General features: G+C 47.5%; 11 protein-coding genes and 1 non-coding gene across 12 annotated transcripts; 6 read left to right on the forward strand and 6 right to left on the reverse strand.

The window, feature by feature from the left end:
- Positions 1-597: 597 nt before the first annotated feature.
- Positions 598-1400, reverse strand: BJ212DRAFT_434369 (uncharacterized protein). The gene is made up of 2 exons (XM_041343189.1): positions 1102-1400; positions 598-943 (listed from the first exon to the last, which is right to left on the reverse strand). Exons 1-2 carry the CDS (start codon positions 1315-1317, stop codon positions 710-712), a joined length of 450 nt encoding a protein of 149 aa, XP_041190845.1. The 5' UTR covers positions 1318-1400; the 3' UTR covers positions 598-709.
- A 667-nt stretch (positions 1401-2067) lies between these two features.
- BJ212DRAFT_1368332 (uncharacterized protein) lies at positions 2068-3129 on the forward strand. The gene is made up of 6 exons (XM_041336180.1): positions 2068-2279; positions 2342-2638; positions 2706-2804; positions 2857-2956; positions 3010-3051; positions 3109-3129. The coding sequence occupies exons 2-3, from the start codon at positions 2369-2371 to the stop codon at positions 2721-2723; spliced, it is 288 nt and encodes a 95-aa protein (XP_041190846.1). The 5' UTR covers positions 2068-2279; positions 2342-2368; the 3' UTR covers positions 2724-2804; positions 2857-2956; positions 3010-3051; positions 3109-3129.
- An 875-nt stretch (positions 3130-4004) lies between these two features.
- BJ212DRAFT_1482891 (uncharacterized protein) lies at positions 4005-4548 on the forward strand (the record flags this gene model as incomplete). Its single annotated transcript, XM_041340518.1, has 2 exons — positions 4005-4149; positions 4448-4548. The coding sequence occupies 2 exons, from the start codon at positions 4005-4007 to the stop codon at positions 4546-4548; spliced, it is 246 nt and encodes an 81-aa protein (XP_041190847.1).
- Positions 4549-5626: 1078 nt separating this feature from the next.
- BJ212DRAFT_1588845 (uncharacterized protein) lies at positions 5627-7536 on the forward strand (the record flags this gene model as incomplete). The annotated part of the gene is made up of 15 exons (XM_041342442.1): positions 5627-5670; positions 5723-5786; positions 5840-5971; positions 6025-6088; positions 6150-6281; positions 6339-6389; positions 6444-6451; positions 6524-6543; positions 6598-6710; positions 6765-6781; positions 6833-6870; positions 6921-6936; positions 6992-7017; positions 7071-7254; positions 7307-7536. 14 exons carry the CDS (start codon positions 5627-5629, stop codon positions 7252-7254), a joined length of 909 nt encoding a protein of 302 aa, XP_041190848.1. The 3' UTR covers positions 7307-7536.
- Positions 7537-8603: 1067 nt separating this feature from the next.
- On the reverse strand, positions 8604-9792 carry BJ212DRAFT_1276273 (uncharacterized protein; the record flags this gene model as incomplete). Its single annotated transcript, XM_041331270.1, has 5 exons — positions 8604-8880; positions 8929-9139; positions 9198-9394; positions 9446-9578; positions 9633-9792. The coding sequence occupies 5 exons, from the start codon at positions 9790-9792 to the stop codon at positions 8604-8606; spliced, it is 978 nt and encodes a 325-aa protein (XP_041190849.1).
- Positions 9793-12648: 2856 nt separating this feature from the next.
- BJ212DRAFT_1368399 (uncharacterized protein) lies at positions 12649-13404 on the reverse strand (the record flags this gene model as incomplete). Its single annotated transcript, XM_041336181.1, has 6 exons — positions 12649-12701; positions 12756-12939; positions 12992-13017; positions 13070-13085; positions 13136-13173; positions 13264-13404. Coding segments are annotated over 5 exons (405 nt in total), but the record flags the coding sequence as incomplete, so codon positions are not given.
- A 257-nt stretch (positions 13405-13661) lies between these two features.
- On the reverse strand, positions 13662-14278 carry BJ212DRAFT_1276159 (uncharacterized protein; the record flags this gene model as incomplete). The annotated part of the gene is made up of 4 exons (XM_041331264.1): positions 13662-13849; positions 13907-13970; positions 14015-14146; positions 14201-14278. Coding segments are annotated over 4 exons (462 nt in total), but the record flags the coding sequence as incomplete, so codon positions are not given.
- A 606-nt stretch (positions 14279-14884) lies between these two features.
- On the reverse strand, positions 14885-16934 carry BJ212DRAFT_1368407 (uncharacterized protein). The gene is made up of 4 exons (XM_041336182.1): positions 16654-16934; positions 16375-16598; positions 16123-16326; positions 14885-16073 (listed from the first exon to the last, which is right to left on the reverse strand). The coding sequence occupies exons 1-4, from the start codon at positions 16781-16783 to the stop codon at positions 15375-15377; spliced, it is 1257 nt and encodes a 418-aa protein (XP_041190852.1). The 5' UTR covers positions 16784-16934; the 3' UTR covers positions 14885-15374.
- Positions 16935-17467: 533 nt separating this feature from the next.
- On the forward strand, positions 17468-18419 carry BJ212DRAFT_1276275 (uncharacterized protein; the record flags this gene model as incomplete). The annotated part of the gene is made up of 4 exons (XM_041331271.1): positions 17468-17637; positions 17691-17806; positions 17857-18091; positions 18158-18419. The coding sequence occupies 4 exons, from the start codon at positions 17468-17470 to the stop codon at positions 18417-18419; spliced, it is 783 nt and encodes a 260-aa protein (XP_041190853.1).
- A 283-nt stretch (positions 18420-18702) lies between these two features.
- BJ212DRAFT_1448029 (actin actin-like protein) lies at positions 18703-20283 on the forward strand (the record flags this gene model as incomplete). Its single annotated transcript, XM_041338483.1, has 8 exons — positions 18703-18744; positions 18800-18842; positions 18901-19254; positions 19311-19533; positions 19588-19651; positions 19704-19806; positions 19861-20036; positions 20113-20283. The coding sequence occupies 8 exons, from the start codon at positions 18703-18705 to the stop codon at positions 20281-20283; spliced, it is 1176 nt and encodes a 391-aa protein (XP_041190854.1).
- Positions 20284-20387: 104 nt separating this feature from the next.
- BJ212DRAFT_t86 lies at positions 20388-20467 on the forward strand. Its single transcript has one exon. It is a non-coding gene; the product is annotated as a tRNA-Asn (tRNA).
- A 290-nt stretch (positions 20468-20757) lies between these two features.
- Positions 20758-22898, reverse strand: BJ212DRAFT_1448031 (major facilitator superfamily domain-containing protein; the record flags this gene model as incomplete). The annotated part of the gene is made up of 11 exons (XM_041338484.1): positions 20758-21149; positions 21199-21300; positions 21357-21494; positions 21574-21805; positions 21896-21980; positions 22035-22101; positions 22164-22223; positions 22281-22347; positions 22414-22437; positions 22580-22666; positions 22722-22898. The coding sequence occupies 11 exons, from the start codon at positions 22896-22898 to the stop codon at positions 20758-20760; spliced, it is 1431 nt and encodes a 476-aa protein (XP_041190855.1).
- Between the last annotated feature and the right edge of the window lie 87 nt (positions 22899-22985).

Here is a 22985-nt window from a genome sequence, read left to right on the forward strand (position 1 = left end):
GATGAAAAGGAAAGATATTCGGGTAAAAGCCCTGCGGGCTTTTCGGCCCGGCGTATGTACTTATGGTTTCAAGGACTAGAACGGCGCACTGTGCAATAGTAATCGTCTTCTGGCAGCGTCGACCAATCATACTGAGGACAGAGTTGTAAAGCCCCTCGAGTCAGATAAAGTCGATCTGCAATGATACAATAATCCGGGAAAACCAAGAAAAGTCAAAGAGAGGCACATTTCGGCACGTTGCCGCCGCATTGTGACTCAGTTACTGGTAAGTCAGAGGCTTCACCGTAGCAATATTTGGTCAGGGCGGATTAGGTTAGGAATAAAATTAGCCAGGGCTGCCTGACATCAAATGTATTAACAGTATGGCCAGAGAAACATAGATAGCGACAAGTGATGTAGATTTCGTGATAACGAGCCGACGGTACGTATTTTGACTCCCGACGGAGAACGCAGGAAGATTGGGTTACACCTGTGCTGAGATGCCATGACTTAGGGGTTTGTTCAATTCTAAAATGTCATTGTCAATGTCGACTTGACCTCACAGGCCCGACCGTCCTCTCGTAAATTACTTACGCGGACCATCACTGCGTCGATTAAACACTCGCAGTGGTGGGCCGGCCTGGCTCTGTTCGATAGGGCTCAGGCTTGCTGAGATCGTAGGCCGGGCCCTTCTCGACGGCTCAGGCTCAGACTCAGACCGCGGCTTCACCTACGAAAATAGCACAAACGACAAATTGTTTATATCAGCAATGGGGGAGGGAAGATTTAAGTGATAGTAATATGATGAACAATTGAACAATGGTGGCCAACAAGCGTCTATGCGAGACAAGGTAATTATACTCAGCCAGCACCTGCAAAATATGGTGCGCTCGTGCGGGTCGAGCGAGTACAGCAGAGTCCATGTGCGTGGAAGACGAGTGAGTGCTGGAAAGTGGGGACGAATCTGGAAGAATATATATGAGTGAGCACTGGGTACGTGAACTGAACAAAAGATCGCGGATGAGACCTGCAATGGTCTTGCTCAGCACCACTGTTGTGCCCTCTCCTTCCAACAAGATTGAGACCCTGCATCTTCTTCCCCTTTCCCAACACGCTCCTTACCTCACTAATTTCCTCATCCTGGAGTACGTCTGAGAAGCCCTTGTCCCCGGTCCGGCCGCCTGTAAAACCAGGGGTACTGGATGGTGGAGCGTAGGACTGAGTGCTAAAAAGGGTGACACACGTAATGCTGGACGTCCGATGCGCTGCATGCATGTACGTTGGTTGAGGTACGTTACCACGCACTGGCTTTACCAAGGTCGACGTAGAAGACCCCATGGATTATCTAGATCGGGAAGATGGCAGGAACGCCGAGACCCAGCTAGAGGAAAGGCAGGATAATGTGGTAAGTGTTAGAGGCGTGGCTGTGGAAGAGGGGAGCGGCAACAAGGTTGATGTTGAAGGAATGTGTACTGATGGAGGGGAGGAAGAGGTGCACGTATGTTTACGAGAGACTGAGAACTCGGTGACTGTGTAAATATACAAGTTTGAGCCGATGTTGGTTGAGTGTCGAATAAGGGGGCGTGCGCCCGAAGAAAATACAAAGGATCATCTTCGTGTTCCAGCAGCTCATCAAGCTTTCAAGGACAGCCCTTCTATTCTGTTCAGAAGCTGTTTTCGCGCTGGAGGTGAACCAATGAAAATAATGCAAGTTTGCATTCCCAATAATAGCAGGTCCACGAAACTTCCCGACTACCGGAAAGCTACATAAAAGCGGGTCCTGAGCAGCCGGCACCGAATTCGGGATGTACACTGGCTGTACGATTTCTGTTTTGCTGCGGGCGAGTTGTTGTTGGGGCCCCGACCTAGGCTCGTGGCCAGCCTGGGGTATACTACCATGAATGCTCGAGTCGAAGGGCATAGTCAGGCTGGTCGATGTCGGAGAGATTTGGCAGGGGAAGCATAGTCTCGTGAACCAGCCGCCTTGTCTGAGAAGGGAATGTGTGACAAGGCGTCTGGAAGAGCTTACCGTAGAAGCAATTACAGTAGAGTACATTTTCAAACTCCGCATATGAAAAAAATTGTACCGTGTCGCTCTTCTAAGAAGCCCTGGCTCATAAACGCGTCGCGTCCTACCTGTCCTGCAAAACATACCAGAAACAAGGGACGAGGACAGGCTGTATGTGCGTTTTGAGGTGACGCATACTGTTTCAACAGCCAACCGAAATAATATATTGGCCTGCTACACAACCTTCAAGAGTGTCCCCTTGTCTTCAAGTTCGCAGATCGCTTTCCCCGAGGTTCGAGAGTTGCAGCAGGACTCGAAGGATTATAAGATGTTTCACTGATATATTTTTAACAGTACTTGCTCTGCCATGCATTACATTTCATGCTTGCACCTTCGAGAGTCAAGCGCTACCAAGCCCATGACCTCAATCTTGAGGGACTTGCTCGTCGTGCACAACGTAGTCTAGATCAGCGGCCATTTGACTGGCAGCTCGAGGCGGCAGCGGCAGTCATGGAGGTTTATGATGTTGTGCTAGACATCGTGACCGGATGTGCGAAAACACTGTGTTTCTCACTTCCGCTACTCCAGAACGAGCAAGACATTGGGCTTGTTATTTCTCCACTCACAGCACTCATGATTGACCAGGTCAGTGTGAGTTCTTTCAGACACCTTGTCACACATTCCTTTCTCAGACAAGGCGGCTGGTTCACGAGATTAGGGGAAGTATGGTGTTTGAAAATGTGCAGTTGCCGATTGTGTCGATGGTACTCAATACTCATTTACCTCTGCCTACGGCCTTGCATCCATGGATTACAAGGTTGTTTCCGTTTTCCAAATGTCCCTTGCTGCGCTTGAGAACCCTCCGATAGATTTTATCGATCCTTTAGATATATCCGGGTCCCAGTGCCAGAACATCTGAATCGTGATTAATATTCCTGTCTTATGATCTCCATTCAACCGAGCAGTATGGTAAGTTTCCTTGTGATTTTTAGAATGTCGACTTACAGCGCATATATCCACAGATCTGATGCTCACAAGTCGCGAGCTCTCGCAAGCCCCAGCAGGTTGGTTGGTTTTTCTTTTTTGATTCTTTAACTTGACTATTAACTATTCTACTTTAGTCAGATACCATGCGGAGAACTTGGTGAGTGGGCCAAGCTATCATTCTGCAGCGTTCTAAGGGCATTCTTTCTGCTAGGATATTTAACTATACTTGGACCGGCAGTACTGTGGTCGTGATCTCTCCAGATGTGAACTATGCTAGGAAGACAGTGGAGTCTGGAAGCGGGCGCAGGGACATGGGTAGTTGTCCTTGGAGACAGGTCTGGTTGCAGCATGTTCTTTTGGGGGCAGACGAGTGCGGGTGGTTTTGAAGGCGTACGTACACAAGCACGTATGCGCGCCGTTTGCAATAGCAGTCACTTTACACACCACCTCCATGCTCACATCACCAACTAATATCATCATTGGTACTGGAACCATCACTGATCTGCAACTCCTTCGACTACTGGGTCTTCAGGCTCAGTCAACACTGCTGCAATCGGAGGTGGTATCACCGGCTATCTTGCAGATTTAGCTATACTGTGTTTCCTCATCATGTGATGCATTCACTGTATGTTTATTTTGAAGATTCGTTTCGCCTTCTCACTTTAAATTCTAGCGCCGCAAACACAAATCCGATGAAGACGAATGGAGTGCTTTAGCCGCCAATCACGATCGAACGCCACAACATATCCCATAACCTCAACGCTCAACACAGCTATCAGAGCTGTTATGGTCAACAAGCTGCCCATAGTGATGCCCTGCATGCTCAGATGGCAATCCCAAATGTCCCTCACGAGGACCATAGTCACCTCACTAGGCAGTCGTCCAGTGCGGCATGCTTGTCTCGTCAATCATCCGCTGCACCATACCCCATCCCTAACGACCCTCAGTCGATCGTTCCAGTTTAACTCCATTCAAAGCCACCCAATATGCCGATATATCCCGTCAGCTGGGCAGTGACCTGCATACCACTATGACTATGTCTTCACCCCAGCCACCTGATCATTCTTTGCCTAGCCCCTTCGACGACAAAACAGCGGAAGAAACCTATACTACGCATGATGCTGCGCCTCGTGCAACATCTCCCGCTCACGCTGTCGATCCTTTTGCTGCCGCTGGTACGGGATCTGCACTTGAACCGGTCCCAGCGTCCCGCAGGCGAGACATCACCAATTCCCAGCGGCCCGATACCGTACTAGTATACACTGTACGAAGAAGGCGATGCCTACGATGGCATCTAAACGCCAGCGCAATCAAATCCAACTCTATTTATTCATGTTCCTGCTTTCTACGGTCTTAAAACTGTACCGTCACCTCGTCATATGTCACTTACTTGGTCTTATTGTTGCTTTTTAGCTCCCTTACATTGATATTTCTCTCTGCATGCTGGCCTGCTGGTGCTTACGTGATTGTCAGATCTTGCCCCAAATCCGTCACGTACACACCTTTACCTTTCCGCGCTGTCCGACTACCCTGCGCCACCTCCCACCCATTGTGAAGGATCATTCAATGCTTGAATGTGCTTTTACTCGCCGGTTAACGAGCCTCTCCTCAATACCTATTCCTGCTGCTCATCAAGAGCTTTTTTTATAGCTTCGCCGCTTCTATCGTTATCATTATTGACTACTTTCCGGACGGCTTTTCCTTACGCGTGGTCGACGCTGTAGGACGTTTGGTGTGCAAGCACCTGGCCTTCTAATTCAAGATTCATTCACTGGTAGACACATAAGTATGGGCCTGACATACACTGTCTGGCATCACTCTAACGGAACCTTCCAGGTCAAGTGTACGAAAAAATGTTTCTTGTTCACTCCCGTCAATTTGAGCGCTGACGTAAGTTTTATGCGCCTACCAAACACCTCGCACTGGTATTAGCCTGTCGTAACGTCTTCAAGGCGACCCTCTCCAATTATATGCATTTGTGGCCCACACTGCAGGAACTGCCAGTGGTCTCAGGATCCGTGTCTGCCGATATGTATTCCAGGTGACATTGGAGCATTGGTAATTGCCATCAGTCTGTCGCTCTCTCACCAAGGTTCTGCCATCGTTCTACCCACTCAAGTGTAGGTTCACACTTCAGTTCTCCCCTACATATTTATTACGTTGGTTGTCCATGTCATTGCTAGTGAAAGCTGTGAACCGGATGGCTTGTGGTTGTCTGTATCAAGATATGACTATCAAGGTCACTCTCGTACGTACTCATCCTTTTCTTTCACATACGCAATCACTCGTTACACGCCTCATACACGTTCCCCTTTGATTCTCCGTCTCAATCAGCGTATTAATACTTCTCCCCGTTGAATATCCTCCCTCAGTCTTTTGATCCAAGACTGAGGTGAGCTCTCTTATTCACAGTTCTACATACGTTTTCCTGACTATTACCCTACTTGATCCCGTTCTCGTTCTTAGGTATGGTTTATAGCTAATTGAGTCTCTTGATCCAAGATTGAGTCCCGTTCCCAGTCCGAGCCCCTTCGACGTTACAGTCTGGGCACCCCATTAAAGTGCGCCAGCTCTTAGATTTTAGTACTGGGTCTGTTGGCAGCACCCGTTTGTTGTCGTTCGATTGGTCTCGACGTTGTAACTATTTCCACCATGTCTCCATCCCCCCAGTTCATGGAAGGCCTTTGGGTGCGGAAGTATGTCCATATATCGTACGACATCCCTCGATTCTCACCTACCATCGTCTAGATCATTCTCCGCAGCTGGCCATACGTTACTAGTCTACGACCATCTCCTAACTTTCGGAGATGAAGTGAGTTTATTGGGTGATATGCACAACATTTAATAATACGCCCTTGATAACAGTTCGTCTACATCTGGGACGCCCCTTGGACGGTTGTCAAAGTCTTGTTTCTTCTCAACCGGTATGGTAACCTTATTGGACAGACTGCCATCCGGCTGGAAGAGGCTGGTCTCCTCGCACATAATTCTCAAAAAGTATGTTGCAGTTTCACGAGTAGACATCTATCGAGTGATTAATCTCGTGCCAGTTCTGCCAACGCTTCACAATTTTCACCACTTGCTTTATGTTTGTATCCACTGAGTCGATCCACAGTGCGTACATTAGGCTACTCTATGATCATTGCACGTCTTGAGGGTTTTGATTTTTCCTCAGTCCTCGTGCTTGTGCGTGCATGGGCTATCTGGGGAACTCGGAAGCGCCTGACGAACATCTTTACTTGGAGCTATGTGGGCTACGTCCTTATGCTGTTGATCAGCTCAGTGCATAGTTTGCACGCCAGAAATAGTGGGTCACTTTGCTCCGTTTTTACTCCTATTTATACAAATGGTCGTGACTCTGTAGTTCAATTTTTGTTCCTCGACGTGACTCAGGTTTGCGTGACGATAATGCCTAGTATGTGATTGTTATTTGACTCCTACAGTGTATTAATTGTCTGTTACTTCAAAGAATATGTGGTTGGTTGCTTTTACATCGTGTTTAGTGTATTGACGAATGTCTCATTGACATTACTGATATTATAACGCTAGTGGCTGGTTTATGTCGGAAGGTAGGATAATTCTGTCCCGGAGTTGATTGTACTTGTTGAAGAGCATCATCCAAGCTTTATTCTCGACACAGTGCTCTTTATCTTGACGATGCGAAGTCTCCGGAGATATTCTAGGGAATTTCAGCAACTCTACCCGTCCAGTCTCCTCCATGTGCTCTTTCGGGACGGTGAGCGCGCTTTTTGGAGCGCTTCAAGGTCTGTATTTGACCACAATTATATAGCGATCATCTTTTTCATCGTGAGTGTAGAAAACCTGCAGGATGTATCTCGTTGCCGACAATACAAATAGGCTAGTACCTTCAGTAATGCATTGACCATCGCCTCTTGGTGAGATTCGCTCATAGTCTTGACTCGTTCTATTGGCTTATGATGTTCAGGACTGCATTCTGGGACGTCAGTATGAATCTTTATTCATAGCGGACCGTCGTTCTTCCTGATTGATTTACAGAACCCGAAATATTTCCTTGCTAAAGGGTGCGTTAACCATAATGCGACCCCATCGCATTCGGTTAAGATATTGCATGTAGGTTTGCGACTCCGCTACTTTCAGTAGCTGGTCAGCGCCTAGTCCTGAATCTTCGAGGTCTTCAAACGCGTACCTACACAACTTGCGATCTCAGTCGTGAAGTGGACCGGCAACTTCAAGCGTTTGTTGAAGTCAGTTCGCCAGGCCTGGATGAAGTGAAAGAGTTGGAAGATGTGCGGGTGTAGGTGTGTATTGGAAATATGGTTTCAAGGTTTATTTGGTAACCATCTGTTATAGGGTGTTGTTTTGTACCAAAATGCCTGGAAATCGATCGAACATGACCTTGGTGCTCGTTTTTGTTTCCGGAATTTTCTTTGCGTTTCCTATGCTCCTTTTACATAAGTATCCGTATATATTCAGTATCAGGTGTATGCCTCAATCGCAGTGACTATCTCCGACTGACTGTATGTACTAGTAATGTGTCAATGTGTAGTTAGTGTGCCTTGTAATTCTGCTGCAGTTCTACCAATTTCTGTATAGTAGTAATTTGATGGTTGCGGGCCAGTCTACCATACTTTTATACCACGAGAAAATATCACAAATCACAAACAGTATATATAAGATCGCTGGTATTCTATCGCTACCCAGAAATGCGCAAGGCATCCAAAGAATCCTCATGAACTGCCTAGGTCAGCGTATCTAATGATTCGCTGCAACTCGACATAGACTGACGGCAAACAAAGTAAGACACGAGAGTACTGGTCCCTCCAGAATAGATTCTGCCACCTCCGTGAGCCACTGTATGTAGTAGGTTGAGCAGCTAGCTGCTTGAATGTTCTACAACATCACCTGAATCCTCGGTGATATGCTTACATTGTGTCTGGGTGATTTCCTTTGGCACTCACTTGCTGAAACACCGGGTTAGTAGTTGATTAAAGGCTAAGAATACTCTAACCACGGTATCGAACCAACACACCTGCCTCGTTTGAAAAGCATGTTAGAGGAAACGGTTTGAGAGATGCTGAAATTTGGAACAAGTCAAGTAAAGATTGATATAGGAATCATACTGCGTTCAAGGAATTCTGGATTTCTTCAACGTGGCAGTATGGTTCCCATATGAGTCACCGTTCATAAGAAAACCTCAGTGGTGCCCGTCAAAGGTAAGATGACGAATTGATGAATGGATGCACGCATGATAAATGTGTTCTTGAACCCACTTACGACTTGGCTTTCCTGTTCTCGAAGTCAAACAAGATGTAAGCCCCTCGTTGGTGTTGTTCTACATCAAAACACCTAAAACTCAATTGAACATTACCGACCTTCATGTAGCTTTGTGCTCGCTTCTGTCTCGCAATTTCCTTTGCATTCCCCCTTCTTCTGATTGCTGGGTATTGACTCAGGGTTTTATAATGGCGGTCAGAAACAATGACTACGATAGAGGTGACAATAGTACTCACTGTTCATAGCGTTCATTGGATGCCGCTTCAGATCAATCCCACATTATGTACATATTAACAAGGAAACGTGTGCTGCCATCATGTTTCGTAATTTCCCTCTCGATCAATCATTGCCTGTTATCTTTCAATGTTTCTAGTCATCCTTCGGGATTAGTGCCTTCTTCGGCATAACGCGTATTTGCATCTTCATCCTTCGGCTTCGTCGCTCCGGTCTGCACTACAGTTTTCTGTCTCGAGGTTGTCCCCTCTTGTACAGAGAGTGACATCTCGAAGGTCGTGCTGCTGGGCATCTGCGTCAGAATGACGCTCGTGAAGACTTGATTGGATGTGAACGATTGGTCGAGATCGACCGTTTCCTTTAAGCATATGCGGTATAAGAAGGTTACGATCACCAGGAGGTTGCAGATGAAGAGACTGAGGGCAGCCTAACTTCTGTAAGATTTCATAGAGTAATGCGAGGACGGGAGCGTGCTTGCCTTGACGTACGCAAGGATAAGCGTGGTCGGCGTGTGGCCCATGGAGAGCATTATAGAGTGGGGGATGGTGATGGCAGTGATTAGAAGAGATGCGCCGAACGCCGAATAGACTAATATTTGTCTACTACGCGAGAGCCCTATATTGCTCCAGAGATACAGCGGCGCGGCAACGAGGGAAACATCCGCGATGATGTCCGCTGCAAAGAAAAAAATCGAGGACCATTCTAGCCACAAAAAGTGCAAAGAGGTACTGACTGATCAGTTGCGATAATGCCACCGACGGCGGCATGATGCACGAGCGAATTTCGCACGCGCTCATCTTCTGGGCGATCAGCCCAGCCCACATACACGCAAAGGACGCTGCGATGAGATACGTGATCTGTTTGTGGGTCTTGCAGCCCGAGTGGTTGGCGACGCGGATGGCGGAGAAAATGATGCTCATGCGCGCAGCCCTGGACCAGCGAGTAAGATTTAAACGTAACTGAGTGAGCTGTGATGCATACCACAGGACGGAGGTGAACGTTATTGAGACGATCCAGGCTGGGAGTGATATGAACACGCGATTGATATTGGAGTGCGAAGTCAAGTACTCACAAGTTATCTTGTGGTCGAGCCAGAGACACGCCAGGGAAGGAACTGGGAGGATATAATCGGTTTACAGAACAAGGCAACACACGAGAAAAATTCTACCGTCTGCTACTAGTGCAACTGCCGCCCATGCATCTTCCCACCAGAAGTGACCCGTCCAGGCTCTGTAAATAAGCCTGGCAATGGTGCAGAGTATAGCAATGCTATGCAACACCAACCCCGCGACTTTGCATGTGATGATACACATAAGAACACAACACATATACTAGCTCCTTTCCACTCACCAAACAGGCTAGTAGTCGGGTAGTAGGCCATCAAATATGTCTGGTGGACAAGGAAAGGGCGAGCTTCAGATGCACATTTTGAGGACTGACCTTATATGTGACACAGGAAGACTCTTTGTGCATGCCTTCATGACAAACTTTCACACGTCATTCCTAGGCAGTGAAGATAACCTACAAGGTTACGCAGACTGATTTTCGGTATAAAAAAAATTATTGTCCTTAGGACCCTGATGTCGAACGGACTTGGCCCTACTCGAATGCGAGGGGCTTACTCCCGATATCATACCACTTATCCGTACTTACCTGCATGGTACGTCGTAGCAAAACTGTCACTGATCAGAAGATGTTAGTAATGGATAGGTTCCGGCAGGGATGCTCTGCGATAACTTGGCCTTCATAGAGCTATGATATTTCGCGAATCCTCGCTGGGCTGTGTCACGCGTTAGATAGTGATTAAATCAATCGATCCTAGAACTTACTAAGCACTAATAGCCTGTCAAGTTGAATGAATTGTAGGTGCAATTGGTCCCAGTGAAGTTGGAGCACGTCTGGAACAATCTGATAAGGCCGTTCAATTAAACAACTTACTCTGGCATGCCCCCCAGATATCAGCCTTCGGATCAAGGGCCTTTGATAATGATGCGCTAATAATGCAGGTAGTCTGATATTCTGATTGTCATGCGTGAGAAGGCTTATGATAAGGTCGTGCTTGCTAGACACTTGCAAGTTGCCATGGTATCGATGAGTGAGTCGAGACAGTAATATAACTGTTCTCGATATCATCGTGTCTTTATCCTTGAGTTATCAGCGGGACATAACCCAAAGTCAAAACTCCACAAGCCATTCGCGCCACGCGAGTTCGACATTCTTGGGTCATTGCCCAGCCTGGAGTCAAGTGCCAACAAGTATTCGGGGTAGTAATCATAGTTTGATTTAAGCCACAGTGCTGCGTTGGAGTAGGCTTAGCATCGGGTACTCGAGGTGACGTGCTGGGGTGTTTCAAGAGAAACACAGACATTCTGAATATGAAGTTCGTCGGTGAAACAAGCGCACCAAGAGAAACTGAAAAGCCATGCATGACTGTTCGGCCCATCAGGAAAACCGCCAAACCACTAGTTGCTTTGCTAACTTAATTTGTCACTTAATTACGTAAAAGGAGACTTGCTATGTAGAGGCCTGGCCCGGGGCCGGGGCTGGCCGCCCAGAGCGCTCAAGTTCAAGCTGCAGCTGGGACTGCCCTTTAGCAAGAGTGCCTACGTTCTACATTCGACTCCCAGATCGGTCGAGTTGTGCGGGTTCATGACCATTCCTTCGTTATCTTATTCACCATAGGGACACATGCTACTAGTGGGCCTAGCTACATCAGCCGATAACTATTTTCTTTTCCTCCTCTTAGCACCCTCTGTGAAGCATGTCGACGTTTCATGGGTGTCGTGATGGCGTGCCAACTTCCTGTGAGTAAGGATGACGCCTGGATCTCCTTTTCTACTAGTACCCTCTCGTCCCTGTTTGTAATCTAGGGATGATGTTATATTCTCCGCGCATCAAGCATGGATCTTGGATCAGGCTGTGACAATTGACACAAATCAAGTGTGGTGCGCCTTGTATTCGTTCCGCACTTACCGTTTAATGTCATCCTTGTGACAGAATAGGCTGATGACCAAGGCGGAAGGCTAGAAGGGAGGGGCAGGGGCATTGAAACTTAAAGGTGTGCTTGAAGGGGTTGTACTGGTGAGTTATCTGTCTGCGTCATTTAGACCTGCCTTATTTAAAGTTATTTTACATGTCCAGCATAAGTTCACCTTGTTGAACAACCTCAAGAGATGCTGTTATGTTCGGGCCTACGAAGTGGAGACGCGGCTGATGCTCATCGAGAACCATGTCCTCTCTCAGCGCTGTCTCAATCTAGCGATGTCATTGTATCTTCACCAGATATCAATCATGGATTCTTAACTACTTAGGACATCTCTGGCTGATGCCTGTCACCACCGCACCAATACCATGTTGCAAATTGAAGATTCTATGCTCATCAAATTTGGCATCCTTATGATAGTACGAAAGTCTGATGACTGTAAGAAGATGCGCATGCACGTTGAAGTTCCTCGATCTCTTGCAACGTTCAAGTACTCACCCCGCGCACCTGCTTCACGATCAACATCTACGTCGAGCGCCTGGATCGAGTTCATCTTTCTCTGTATGAAAATACTTACTTCGTGTAATCAATGCAGGAATGGCCATCATCGATCACCTCTCGATCTCACTTTGCTGATACAAGCACTGGATTGTGGTATATATACTATCACCACACGTCTACCAAGTTCGCCTCTCATCCACACCCCCATTCTCTACCGATATGACCATAGTCTATCTGCGAGGTCCTCTCGGCTTCTCAAACCTCCTACCATGCAACAACAAACCGGCGGAGCGACCCAAAGTAATCACGGCAACCAAATGCCACAACGTCATAAAACGAGCTGGATGGTGGGCTCATTTTGTGCATACAAAGCCGTAAACGAGCCTAGGGAGCTGCGGCTTTGGCTCATGGCTCGGCCTGGGTTTTGTGAAGGCCAAAGGCCCCTCAAGCTAGGCCTAGGCCGGGGCTTTCAGGCCGAGCCGGGCCCGCACATCACTACCTGAGGCTGAGAAGTTAGCAAACCCGCAGAAGAATTACGAGGCACATTAACTACCCATTAGTACATTGCTAGTACATACAGCCAGCCGGAGATAGTCACGGCGATTGAGGCATACACCTGATACTGAATATATACGAATATTTAAAAGAGGCATAGGAAACGCAAAGGAAGTTCCGAAAACAGAAACCAGCAAGTTTTTAAAAAGGTCGGTCATGTTCGATCGATTTCCAAATATTTTGGCACAGAACAACACCCTATAACAGATGGGTTACCAAGATAAACATTGAAACCATATTTCCAATACTCGCCTACTCTAGCACATCTTCCAACTCTTCCACATCATCCAGGCCTGGAGAATCCATTTCAGCAAACGCTTGAAGTTGCCGGTCCACTTCACGGCTGAGATCGCCAGTTGTGTAGGTACGCGTTTTAAGACCTCGAATGTTCAGGACTAGGCGCTGACCAGCTACTGAAAGTAGCGGAGTCGCAAACCTACATGCAATATTTTAATTGAATGTGAAGGGTCGCATTATGGTTAACACACCCTTTAGCAAGGAAATATTTTGGATTCTGTAAATCAATTAGAGAGAACGACAGTCGGCTATGCAGAAAGAATACTGACATCCCAGAATGCAATCCTAAACATCATAAGCCGATAGAACGAGTCAAGAGTATGAGCGAGTCTCACCAAGAGGCAACGGTCAATGCATTACAGAACACACTAGCCTATCCGCATTGTTGACAACGAGATACATCCTGCAGGTTTTCTACACTCACGATGAAAAAGATAATTGCTATATGATTGTGGTCAATTACAGACGGAGCCCTCCAAAAAGCAAACTCACCGTCTCGAAAGAGTACATGGAGGAGACTAGACGGGTAGAGTTGCTGAAATTCCATAGAGTGTATCCAGAGACTTCGCATCGTCAAGACGAAGAATACTGCATCAAGAATAAAGCTTGATTGATGATTTTTAGTAAGCGCAAGCGCGCAGAACAGAACATCCTAACCTTCCGAAATAAACCAACCACTGCGTTACAATATCAGTAATGTCAACGAGACGTCCGTCAATATACCAAACACGATGTAAAAGCAACTAACCACATATTCTTTGAAGTAGTGGACTATTAATATACTGCAAGAGTCAAATAACGATCACATACTAGGCATTGTCGTAAAGCAAACCTGAATCACGTCGAGGAACAGATACTGAACTACAGGAGCGCAACCATTTTTACAAATAAAATAAAAACGGAGTGAAGTGACTCACCATCTCCGGCGCGTACACTATACGCTGAGCTGGCCAACATCGTAACGACGTAGCCCACGTAGCTCCAGGCGAGGATGTTCGTCACGCGCTTCCGAGTTCCCCAGATAGCCCATGCACGCACAAGCACAAGGACTTTGGAAAAACCAAAACCCTCAGGACGTGCAATGATCATCGAATAGATGTACGCACTGTGGATCGACTCGGTAGATAAGAACATAAAGCAAGTGGTGAAAACTGCGAAGCCTTGACAGAACTGGCACAAAATTAGTCACTCGATAGATGTCTGCTGCAACATACCTTCTGAGAACTATGTGCGAGGAGACCAGCCTCTTCCAGCCGGATGACAGTCTGTCCGATAAGGTTTCCATACCGGTTGAAAAGAAACAAGGCTTTAACAATCGTCCAGGGGGCGTCCCAGATGTAAACGAACTGTAATAAAGGGTATATTATGAACATTAATTAAATATCACCCAATAAACTTACTTCATCTCGGAAGGTCAGGAGATAGTCGTAGACTAGCAACGTATGACCAGCTGCGGAAAATGACCTAGACAATAACAGATGAGAATCCAGGTATATCGTACGGATATATGGACATACTTCCGCACCCAAAGGCTTTCCATGAACTGAAGGGATAGAGACATGGTCGAAACAGCTACAAAGTTAAGACTGATTGAACGATAACAAATGGGCGCTACCAACAGACACCCAATACTAAAATCTAAAAGCTGGCATACTTTAATAGGGTACCCAGACAATCACAAGCCATCCAGCTCTCAGCTTTCACCGGCAGTGACATGGGCAACCAACGTAATAAATATGTAGGGGAGAACTGAAGTGTGAACCAAACTTGAGTGGGTGGAACGATGGCAGAACCTTGGTGAGAGAGCGACAGACTGATGGCAGTCACCAATGCTCCAGTGTCACCTGAAATACATATCGGTGGACATGGATCTTGAGACCACTGGCAGTTCCTGCAGTGTGGGCCACAAATGCATATAATTGGAGAGGGTCGCCTTGAGGACGTTACGACAGGCTACTCGTGCGAGGTGATTGGTAGGCACATAAATTTACGTCAGCGCTCAAATCGAGGGGAGTAAACACGAAACATTTTTTGTACACTTAACCTTGCAGTGATGTCGGACGGTGTATGTCAGCCACAACGCGTAATACTTATGTGTCTACCAATAAACGAATCTCGAATTAGAAGGCCGGGTGCTTGCACACTAAACGTCCTACAGCGTCAACCACGCTTAAGAAAAAGCCGTCCGGAAAGTAGTCAATAGTGATAACGATACAAGCGGCAAAACTGAGAAAAGCTCTTGTACCGTAGCAAGAAATAGGTATCGACGAGGAGAGGCTCGTTAACCGGCGAGTCAAAGCACATTCAAGCATTGAATGATCCTTCACAATGGGTGGGAGGTGGCGCAGGGTAGTCGGACAGCGCGGAAAGGTAAAGGTGTGTACGTGACGGACTAGGGGCAAGATCTGACAATCACATAAGCACTGGCAGGCCAGCATGCACAGAGAAATGTAAAGGAGCTAAAAGGCAACAATAAGACAAAGTAAGTGACAGATGACGGGGTGACGGTACAGTTAGAAGATTGAAGAAAGCAGGAACATGAATAAATAAAGTTGGATTTGGTTGCGCTGGCGTTTAGATGCCACCATAGGCATCGCCTTCTTCGTACATAGTGTATACGGTGTCGGGCCGCTGGGCATTGGTAATGTCTCGCCTGCGGGACGCTGGGACCGGCTCAGGTGCGGGCGCCGTACTAGCGGCAGCAAAAGGATCGACAACGTGAGCAGGAGATGGTGCACGAGGCGCAGCGTCATGCGTAGGATTGATTTCTTCCGCTGCTTCGTCATCGAAGGGGCTAGGCAAAGAAGGATCCGATGGCTGGGGTGGAGCCATAGTGGTATGTAGGTCACTGCCCAGCTGACGGGATATATCTGCATATTGGGCAGCTTGGAATGGAGTCACGCTGGAACGATCGAGATTAACATAGTGAGCCTGAGGATCATTAGGGATGGGGTATGCTGCAGCGGATGGCTGACGAGACAAGTATGCCGCGCTGGACGGTTGCCTAGTGAGGTGACTACGGTCCCCGTGAGGAGCATGTGGCATTGCCATCTGAGCATGCAAGGTATCACCGTAGGCACTTTGTTGACCATAACCACCGTAATAGTTCTGATAGTTGTTTTGAGCGTTGAGTGCAGGGGATGCGTTGTGACGTTCGATCATGGTTGGAGGACGGGGGTTGAAGGATGGTTCAGGATCGTCCACAAGGATGGCAGACTGACGTTTGAAGGCTGAAGCGCTCCACTCGTCTTCATCAGACTTGCGTTTGCGGCGCTAGAATTTAAAGTGAGAAGATGAAACGGATCTTAAAAATGAAACATACAATACACCACATGATCAGGAAACTTAGTATAGCCAAACCTGCGAGACAGCCAGCGATACCACCTACGACTGCACCAGTGTTGACGGAGCCTGAAGATCCAGCAGTCGAAGAAGGCGTTGCGGATGTGATGGTTCCGGTACCAATGATGATATTAGTGGGTGATGTAAACATGGAGGTAGTGTACAAAGTGGCTGCTGCAGGGGTCTACCAGATGATCAATAGTCTGTAAGTGTAAAAAGGTCTGATACTGACCGTGGACAGCACGGTTTGTGGGGCTGAAGTTGGGGAAGTAAACGTAGTAGTACTGCTCGAGGTGGCGGTGCTTGAGGATGTGGTTGACGAAGACGTGGTTAAAGAAGAGGAAGTAGTACTAGGGGTGATGGAAGTGGAGGACTGTTGGGTAGAAGTAGGTACAGAGGTAGTGGTGGTAGGGGTGGTGGTAGTGATCGCTGGAGCCGAAGTACTAGTGCTGGGTGCTAAATATTTGTTAGCTCATCAACATTAAATTGCAAGTACTGTAAGTGAGCTCACTGTCATGTGCAGCTGATGTCTGCATACTAGTACCAGTAGCAGAAGTCAAGATAGACAGAGGAAAACTTGGGCTGAATCGAGCAGCGAAGCGCATGTGGTTGCGCATTTCCAAGTCCTGATGTGCAGACATAATTAGTACTGGTATTGGCGGCGATTTAGTTTTGTTTTGTAAAGAGCGAGTGTGTAAAAGAATGAAATGATGATAAACGAAGGCTAACAGCTGCAGTCGAAGACGTTGTCGTCGAGCGCTGTGGGGAACAAAGAATGAAAACCTTGGTCACACACATTGTAGTCACACAGTCACACAGCTACGTTCGGAACATATTCAACTCACTGCCCCTTACTACATTAATATTGCCAATCAACTGGGCAGCGCCGCTGCAGCTGATAATGCGCAGGTTGGTTCAGCCAAAGTCCAGGTCACAAGGTCTTCCATCAAGTGCACCCGATGATCAATTTTCTTAGCAATTAATCATTAGTTGTGATGCGCGGCCTTTGCAGCGGCCACCGTTGGGCTACCGTGTGTGTTTCCAAGCTCAAAAATATGGACCCAGTCGTACTAGCTAGTTAGGCTCCAGTGCCTGTCTACCAGCGCCTATTTCTTGATTATGAACGTCGATCTTTAGAGAAGTTCACACTCAACTTGGCATATCTCGCTGGTAACGAGGTTAGGACACATGGTATTTCCGGTTTCTAATCTGAAGCTTCATCCCTTCCTGGTCACCCAGAAGTCCTAATAATTTCGTTATAAGCATCAAGGTTCGGCTTTTAGCAATCCTTTTCGCCACACTCCCTGCTGTCGCATGTTCACCACATGCCATACTGTCTTTCTCGGTTATTTCTCTCTTTTTATCTGCTTATTAGCACCGTGACCCTGGTAGTTTCTGCTCAACAGCAGGTCGTCCTTGGGAGTACCAGTCCAGATATCGTCTACCTTCCTTCACTATGCAATGTTTCAAATATGGGATGCTTTAGTGCATGGCAGTGAGCATTTCATCCCTACCACGAACTGGGTTTCGTTAACTCTTTATGTCAAGGCAAATATACATTGACTGTCCTAGCATTAACGGAACACCGGTGATCGTTACTAGTACAACGGGCCCAATACCACAAACCGGGAACATCGTACCCCAGTTGTTTTTGACCTTTAGAGGTGCGTCATATTTAATTCAATCAATTTACAACTATGTTCATGCTACGCAGCATCGACGCTATATCTGCGCACATCTCCCTTTTCCAACGCGACCGTCAATTTTTCCATAACCGCTGATCCGAGCGGCGTCACAATTACAAAACAGGTCAATACTAACATCAGCCTTATCATCGCCGATAACCTGCCCGAGTCACAGACGACAACATTAGGCGTCACATTCCTCCAAGGGCTTTCTCCCACCCGTTTCGATATCGAGTCAATCACGCTCAACGTCACGAACAGCAGGTAAGCACCGCCTTGTCTTTGTCAGAGAGTACCCCAAATACCGCGATCCATTCATATGCGCAATAGTGCGACCTCCTCTTATCTCCCAACACCAACATTGCCCATATCGAGTTTCCCTGCGAGCCTTTTGCCCTCCTCGACGAGCGCAGTAATTTCGAATACCAGCCAGCGAACAGGCGTCATCATCGGTGCGACTTTGGGCGGGGTGCTCGGCTCTTTGGCCATATCGATAGCAGGGTTTTTTATTTATCGGAGGTGGCGAAGGCGACGAATATGGCGGTCAGAGGTAGATGTAGGAATATATCCGATGAGACGACGGACTCGGTGATTGTGATATACCCTATCCTTATGTCGAGACTTGGACTTATGGATACTGGACATCTTATTTAATACACTGTAATTTATTGTACAATTGATCACTGCAGATGGCGAAATGAGCTGAAGCAACTTTCGAAAGTAAGTATTTCGACTTTAAGAAGCTAAGTACTTAGTCGGACACAGCCGTTGCCCTGCTAAGCAGCACAAGTCAGACAAGATCAGTGACATACATATCTATCCGCTGCAATCCTAAATCACATCCTATAAAACCACACTTCGTGTACCGTTCTAGAATGGACTCAGAAGCACCGCTCGTAGTCGACAACGGCACGGGTGTGAGTCTTTAAGTTCTCCTTGACATGCTCTGAATCATCTCAATCCCATCCGCAGTTCGTCAAAGTAGGCTACGCAGGATCGAACTTCCCAGAACATGGTGCGTTAGCCCCACCCAAAGCACACACACATTCCAAGTCAACTAATTCCACAATCAGTATTCCCCTCCGTCGTAGGCCGCCCCATCCTGCGTGCAGAGGAGCGCGTGGGCTCCGCAGCGATCAAAGACATCATGGTGGGCGACGAAGCCGCCGAGAACCGCAATTACCTCCAAGTCACACAACCCATGGAACACGGTATAGTGCGCAACTGGGAAGACATGAAGCACCTCTGGGATTACACTTTCGACGAGAAACTCAAGGTTGACCCGCGCGGCCGTAAAGTGCTGCTCACGGAGCCACCCATGAACCCAAAAGTCAACCGGCAGAAGATGGTGCAGGTGATGTTTGAGGAGTATGGCTTCCAGGGGGTGTATGTGGCGATTCAGGCTGTGTTGACGTTGTATGCGCAAGGTGAGATCTGTTCTGCGCCGTGTGATGGCTGAGTGCTGACTGTTGGTCTGGTGTAGGTTTAACAACGGGCGTAGTCGTCGACTCGGGTGATGGAGTCACGCACATCGTACCTGTATACGATGGATTTGCTCTTCCTCATCTCACCCGACGCTTGGATATTGCAGGCCGAGATGTCACGCGGTACCTGATCAAACTGCTGCTTATGCGTGGTTATGCGTTCAACCGTACTGCTGATTTCGAGACTGTGCGTGAAATCAAGGAGAAACTGTGCTATGTGAGGTGAAACCTTTGATGATTTGTATTACTTCATGCGATTGAAATATCGAACTACAGCTACGATCTTGACCTCGACCAGAAATTGTCGGAAGAGACGACGGTGCTTGTAGAGAGCTACACGGTATCTCAACTCTGTCGTCCATTGTCGTATGGCTGAAGCCCATTCACTACAGCTCCCTGATGGCCGGACAATTAAAGTGGGCTCAGAGCGTTTCGAAGCTCCAGAATGCATGTTCCAGCCGCATCTCGTGGACATCGATCAGCCTGGTGTGGCAGGTGTGTGAAACCCTCTCAAGTCTCCTGCTCCACACAACTCACACCTCCATCCAGAAATGCTCTACTTAACCATCCAAAACGCAGCAGTTGACATCCGAACGGAACTGTACAAACACATCGTGCTCTCAGGCGGCTCAAGCATGTACCCAGGCCTCCCAAGCCGACTGGAGAAAGAAATGAAACAGCTATATCTTACGCGTGTACTGAATGGCGATCCAACGCGATTGAACGTATGTCTTTTGTCTTTTGCATTTCGCTTCTTGATTCCCCTTTCACCGTCACTCACACGTTTCACCCCTTTTGCAGAAATTCAAAATCCGCATCGAAGACCCTCCTCGTCGGAAACACATGGTGTTCCTGGGCGGTGCTGTCCTCGCTGACATCATGAAGAACCGTGCAGAATTCTGGATATCAAGAGAAGAGTGGTTTGAGCAGGGTATTCGCTGTCTGGATAAGCTAGGACGTGGAGAGAATTAACCAATGATGAGTAACTTACCACGGACATCCGGTAGTTTTATGATGGATCACCAAAAGCACGGGCCATTGGCCTTTATATGATCCAACGGGAAATGAGAAATAACTGCCCCATGGCTGAGTTGGTTACAGCGTCCGACTGTTAAGCGCAATCGGAAGGTCGTGAGTTCGAGCCTCACTGGGGCAGCTTCTTTTGTCACTTGCAGTACCGTACTATCAAGTGCAACTGCAGGCCCACCAGTCTACCTTTTTCGCCGCAGCCCAGTCATTTTGATTATGATAATTAACGTGGGAGCGGAGACTGTATATCTTAACGATATGTCCATGACTCCACGCAGCGACATAACAACCCCGAACAAGGCAAACGAGAAGAATCACGAAGAAGTAGTTCTCTACTGAGTCTTATTCGTAACTAGGGGTAATAAAATCCTAATAAATAGTTATATAGTCCGCGTCTATCTTTTTGCTACAAGTATACTACAAGTTGTAGATAAACCAAGCACTTTCGTCACCCAGACCTTTTGGTTCATCCTCAGGAGTGCCAAACTGTCGCCTGCGGGTCTTTAAGCGGTTCTGGTGTGCAAGGTACGCGAGGGTGGCGATGGAGAGCACCACCATGCCCACTGACATGATAATGAAAGTGATCGTGGCTTTTGTATAGTTGGGTGCAGGAGACAAGGAGCCTAAAAGCCAGGTGGCCAAGATACCCCCCGAGTTGGTCATAATGAACGCAATAGCGACCGAAGTTGCGCGTCTGACATGCGGTGCACTGTTATTCGCTACCCATGTGATGACCGGCGGAGCACCGCAGTAAGACCCGCTGATGGTCAGGAAGAGTGATCCATAACGAACATGATTTGATTTGCTCGCTGGCAATTATCAGATGGCTTGTTCAAGACAGGCGCTGGCAAAACCCACCATAGAACATGATAAATCCGACAAGGTTACAAACTGAGAAGAAGATGAGCATGAAGCCACGGCATTTGTACCGATCCGATATCACTGCGGTGATCATCGAGACTGAAAATATAATAGTCGGTGTCTTGATCACTAACAAGGATTAGAAATTAACTAACCTACAAACGCAAACGCGTAGGGCGGCGCGCTCATCAACTGTGCTTTATTACCGGTGTAACCGAGGCCGGCGACGATTGTGGGCTCGAAGCTAAAGAGTCGATAAGCATTAGTATGAATAAACTTGGCAGTACCATGTACTCACTAAGCAAGGCCATACAATGTTGTACCTGAAGGAGAGTTTGCGTGAGTACACCTGACCCAGCAACACATGCTTACCGAGGAAAAATAGAACGGGCGCCAACAACCAAACGTGAACTGACTGGAAGCACCGAATCACCTCAATCCAATTGAAGCCATCGCTCTTGTCGTCACCAGCAACAGCACCATCCGCTTTTAGCTTGGCCATGACATAGTTACGTTCCTTCGTAGAGAAGAAGCGCGCACTACCTGGGGAGTTGGGAAGGACAAGGAAGGCTGTCAATCCAAACAAAAACGTAAAGATTCCCTCCTATTTGAGACGATGAGCTGCATTTAGCAACGTAGCGAGATGGGAAGCCACTGACAATAATGAAAATCCAAGCCCATCCAGGTCTCCCACCCCTCCATTGATATTCATAATAGCAGCTGCCAGCAGTCCAGAAAATGCACCAGAGAGCGATGCAGATGCGAAGAACGTGGCAACCCTGGTGGGACAAAATCAAAATATGTCCGGGAATCGAAGAAGCCACATAACAAACCTAATCTGCAATCTCTCTCTGGGATAGAAGAAAGACAGATATAGCACAAGACCAGGGAACAGACCACCTAATGTGAGAATTGAGCAGGTCTGGCAACATGTCACAGGCAGTAATGTGCAAATTTCATACCTTCCATGAGACCCAAGAAGAATCGACAGGTAAGTAGACCCGAGTAAGTCTTCACGACGCCTAGATATTCAATGGATTGGCTGCTGCACATTACAATACCACGGCAACTAGACTGACCTTGCATGGTTGCCACAAGGCCCCATATAGTGACCATGGTTGGGAGCATCCACCGTGGTCCCACGTACTGTTTTAGTGTTACCATCAGTCACCCATAGAGAACATCTGTAAAATGTCATAGGACAATACTTGCCTTCAACAGCAAGTTCGAAGGGAACTCTGCTGCGATGTATGGTCTGGAAATTGCGCTATGTCAGAGGACGCCAACTCGCTAAGATTGCGCGCTTACACATATGTCATGGTCAGAGCAATACTGTACTGCAAAAAAGACAGATATCAGAACAGAATACATTACATACGAGACGGCCGAGTTCTACCTGATAGTTGGACATCTTGAGACTGGTCTGCATGCCAGCAACCCGAGCATTTGCAATATTACTCCGGTCCTGTTTGTCAGTCCTGTTTGGTGTAGCTTCATAAATGATACTAAGCATCACTCACAAGGAAAGAGAGGAGATAGAAAATAGTGCAGACGGGCAACACCCATCTATCTAACTTCCTCCAGACCGTCCCTTCAAGAAGAGTTTTCTCTGCGTCTGAGAACTCTTCGAAATGGTCGACGTCCTTCATCGTGTCTGACATGTCTGACGAGGGGGAGCCATGCAGAGTCTCTTCCATCCTGTGGACGTCGTCAGAGGCAACTCGTATCGATAGCGGTCGAGAAAGATGCAATGTGAGTAAGAGAAGCCCGAATCGGGTTTAGAG

Source organism: Suillus subaureus (assembly GCF_016647635.1).
Source record: "Suillus subaureus strain MN1 chromosome Unknown BJ212scaffold_25, whole genome shotgun sequence".
Classification (NCBI taxonomy): domain Eukaryota; kingdom Fungi; phylum Basidiomycota; class Agaricomycetes; order Boletales; family Suillaceae; genus Suillus; species Suillus subaureus.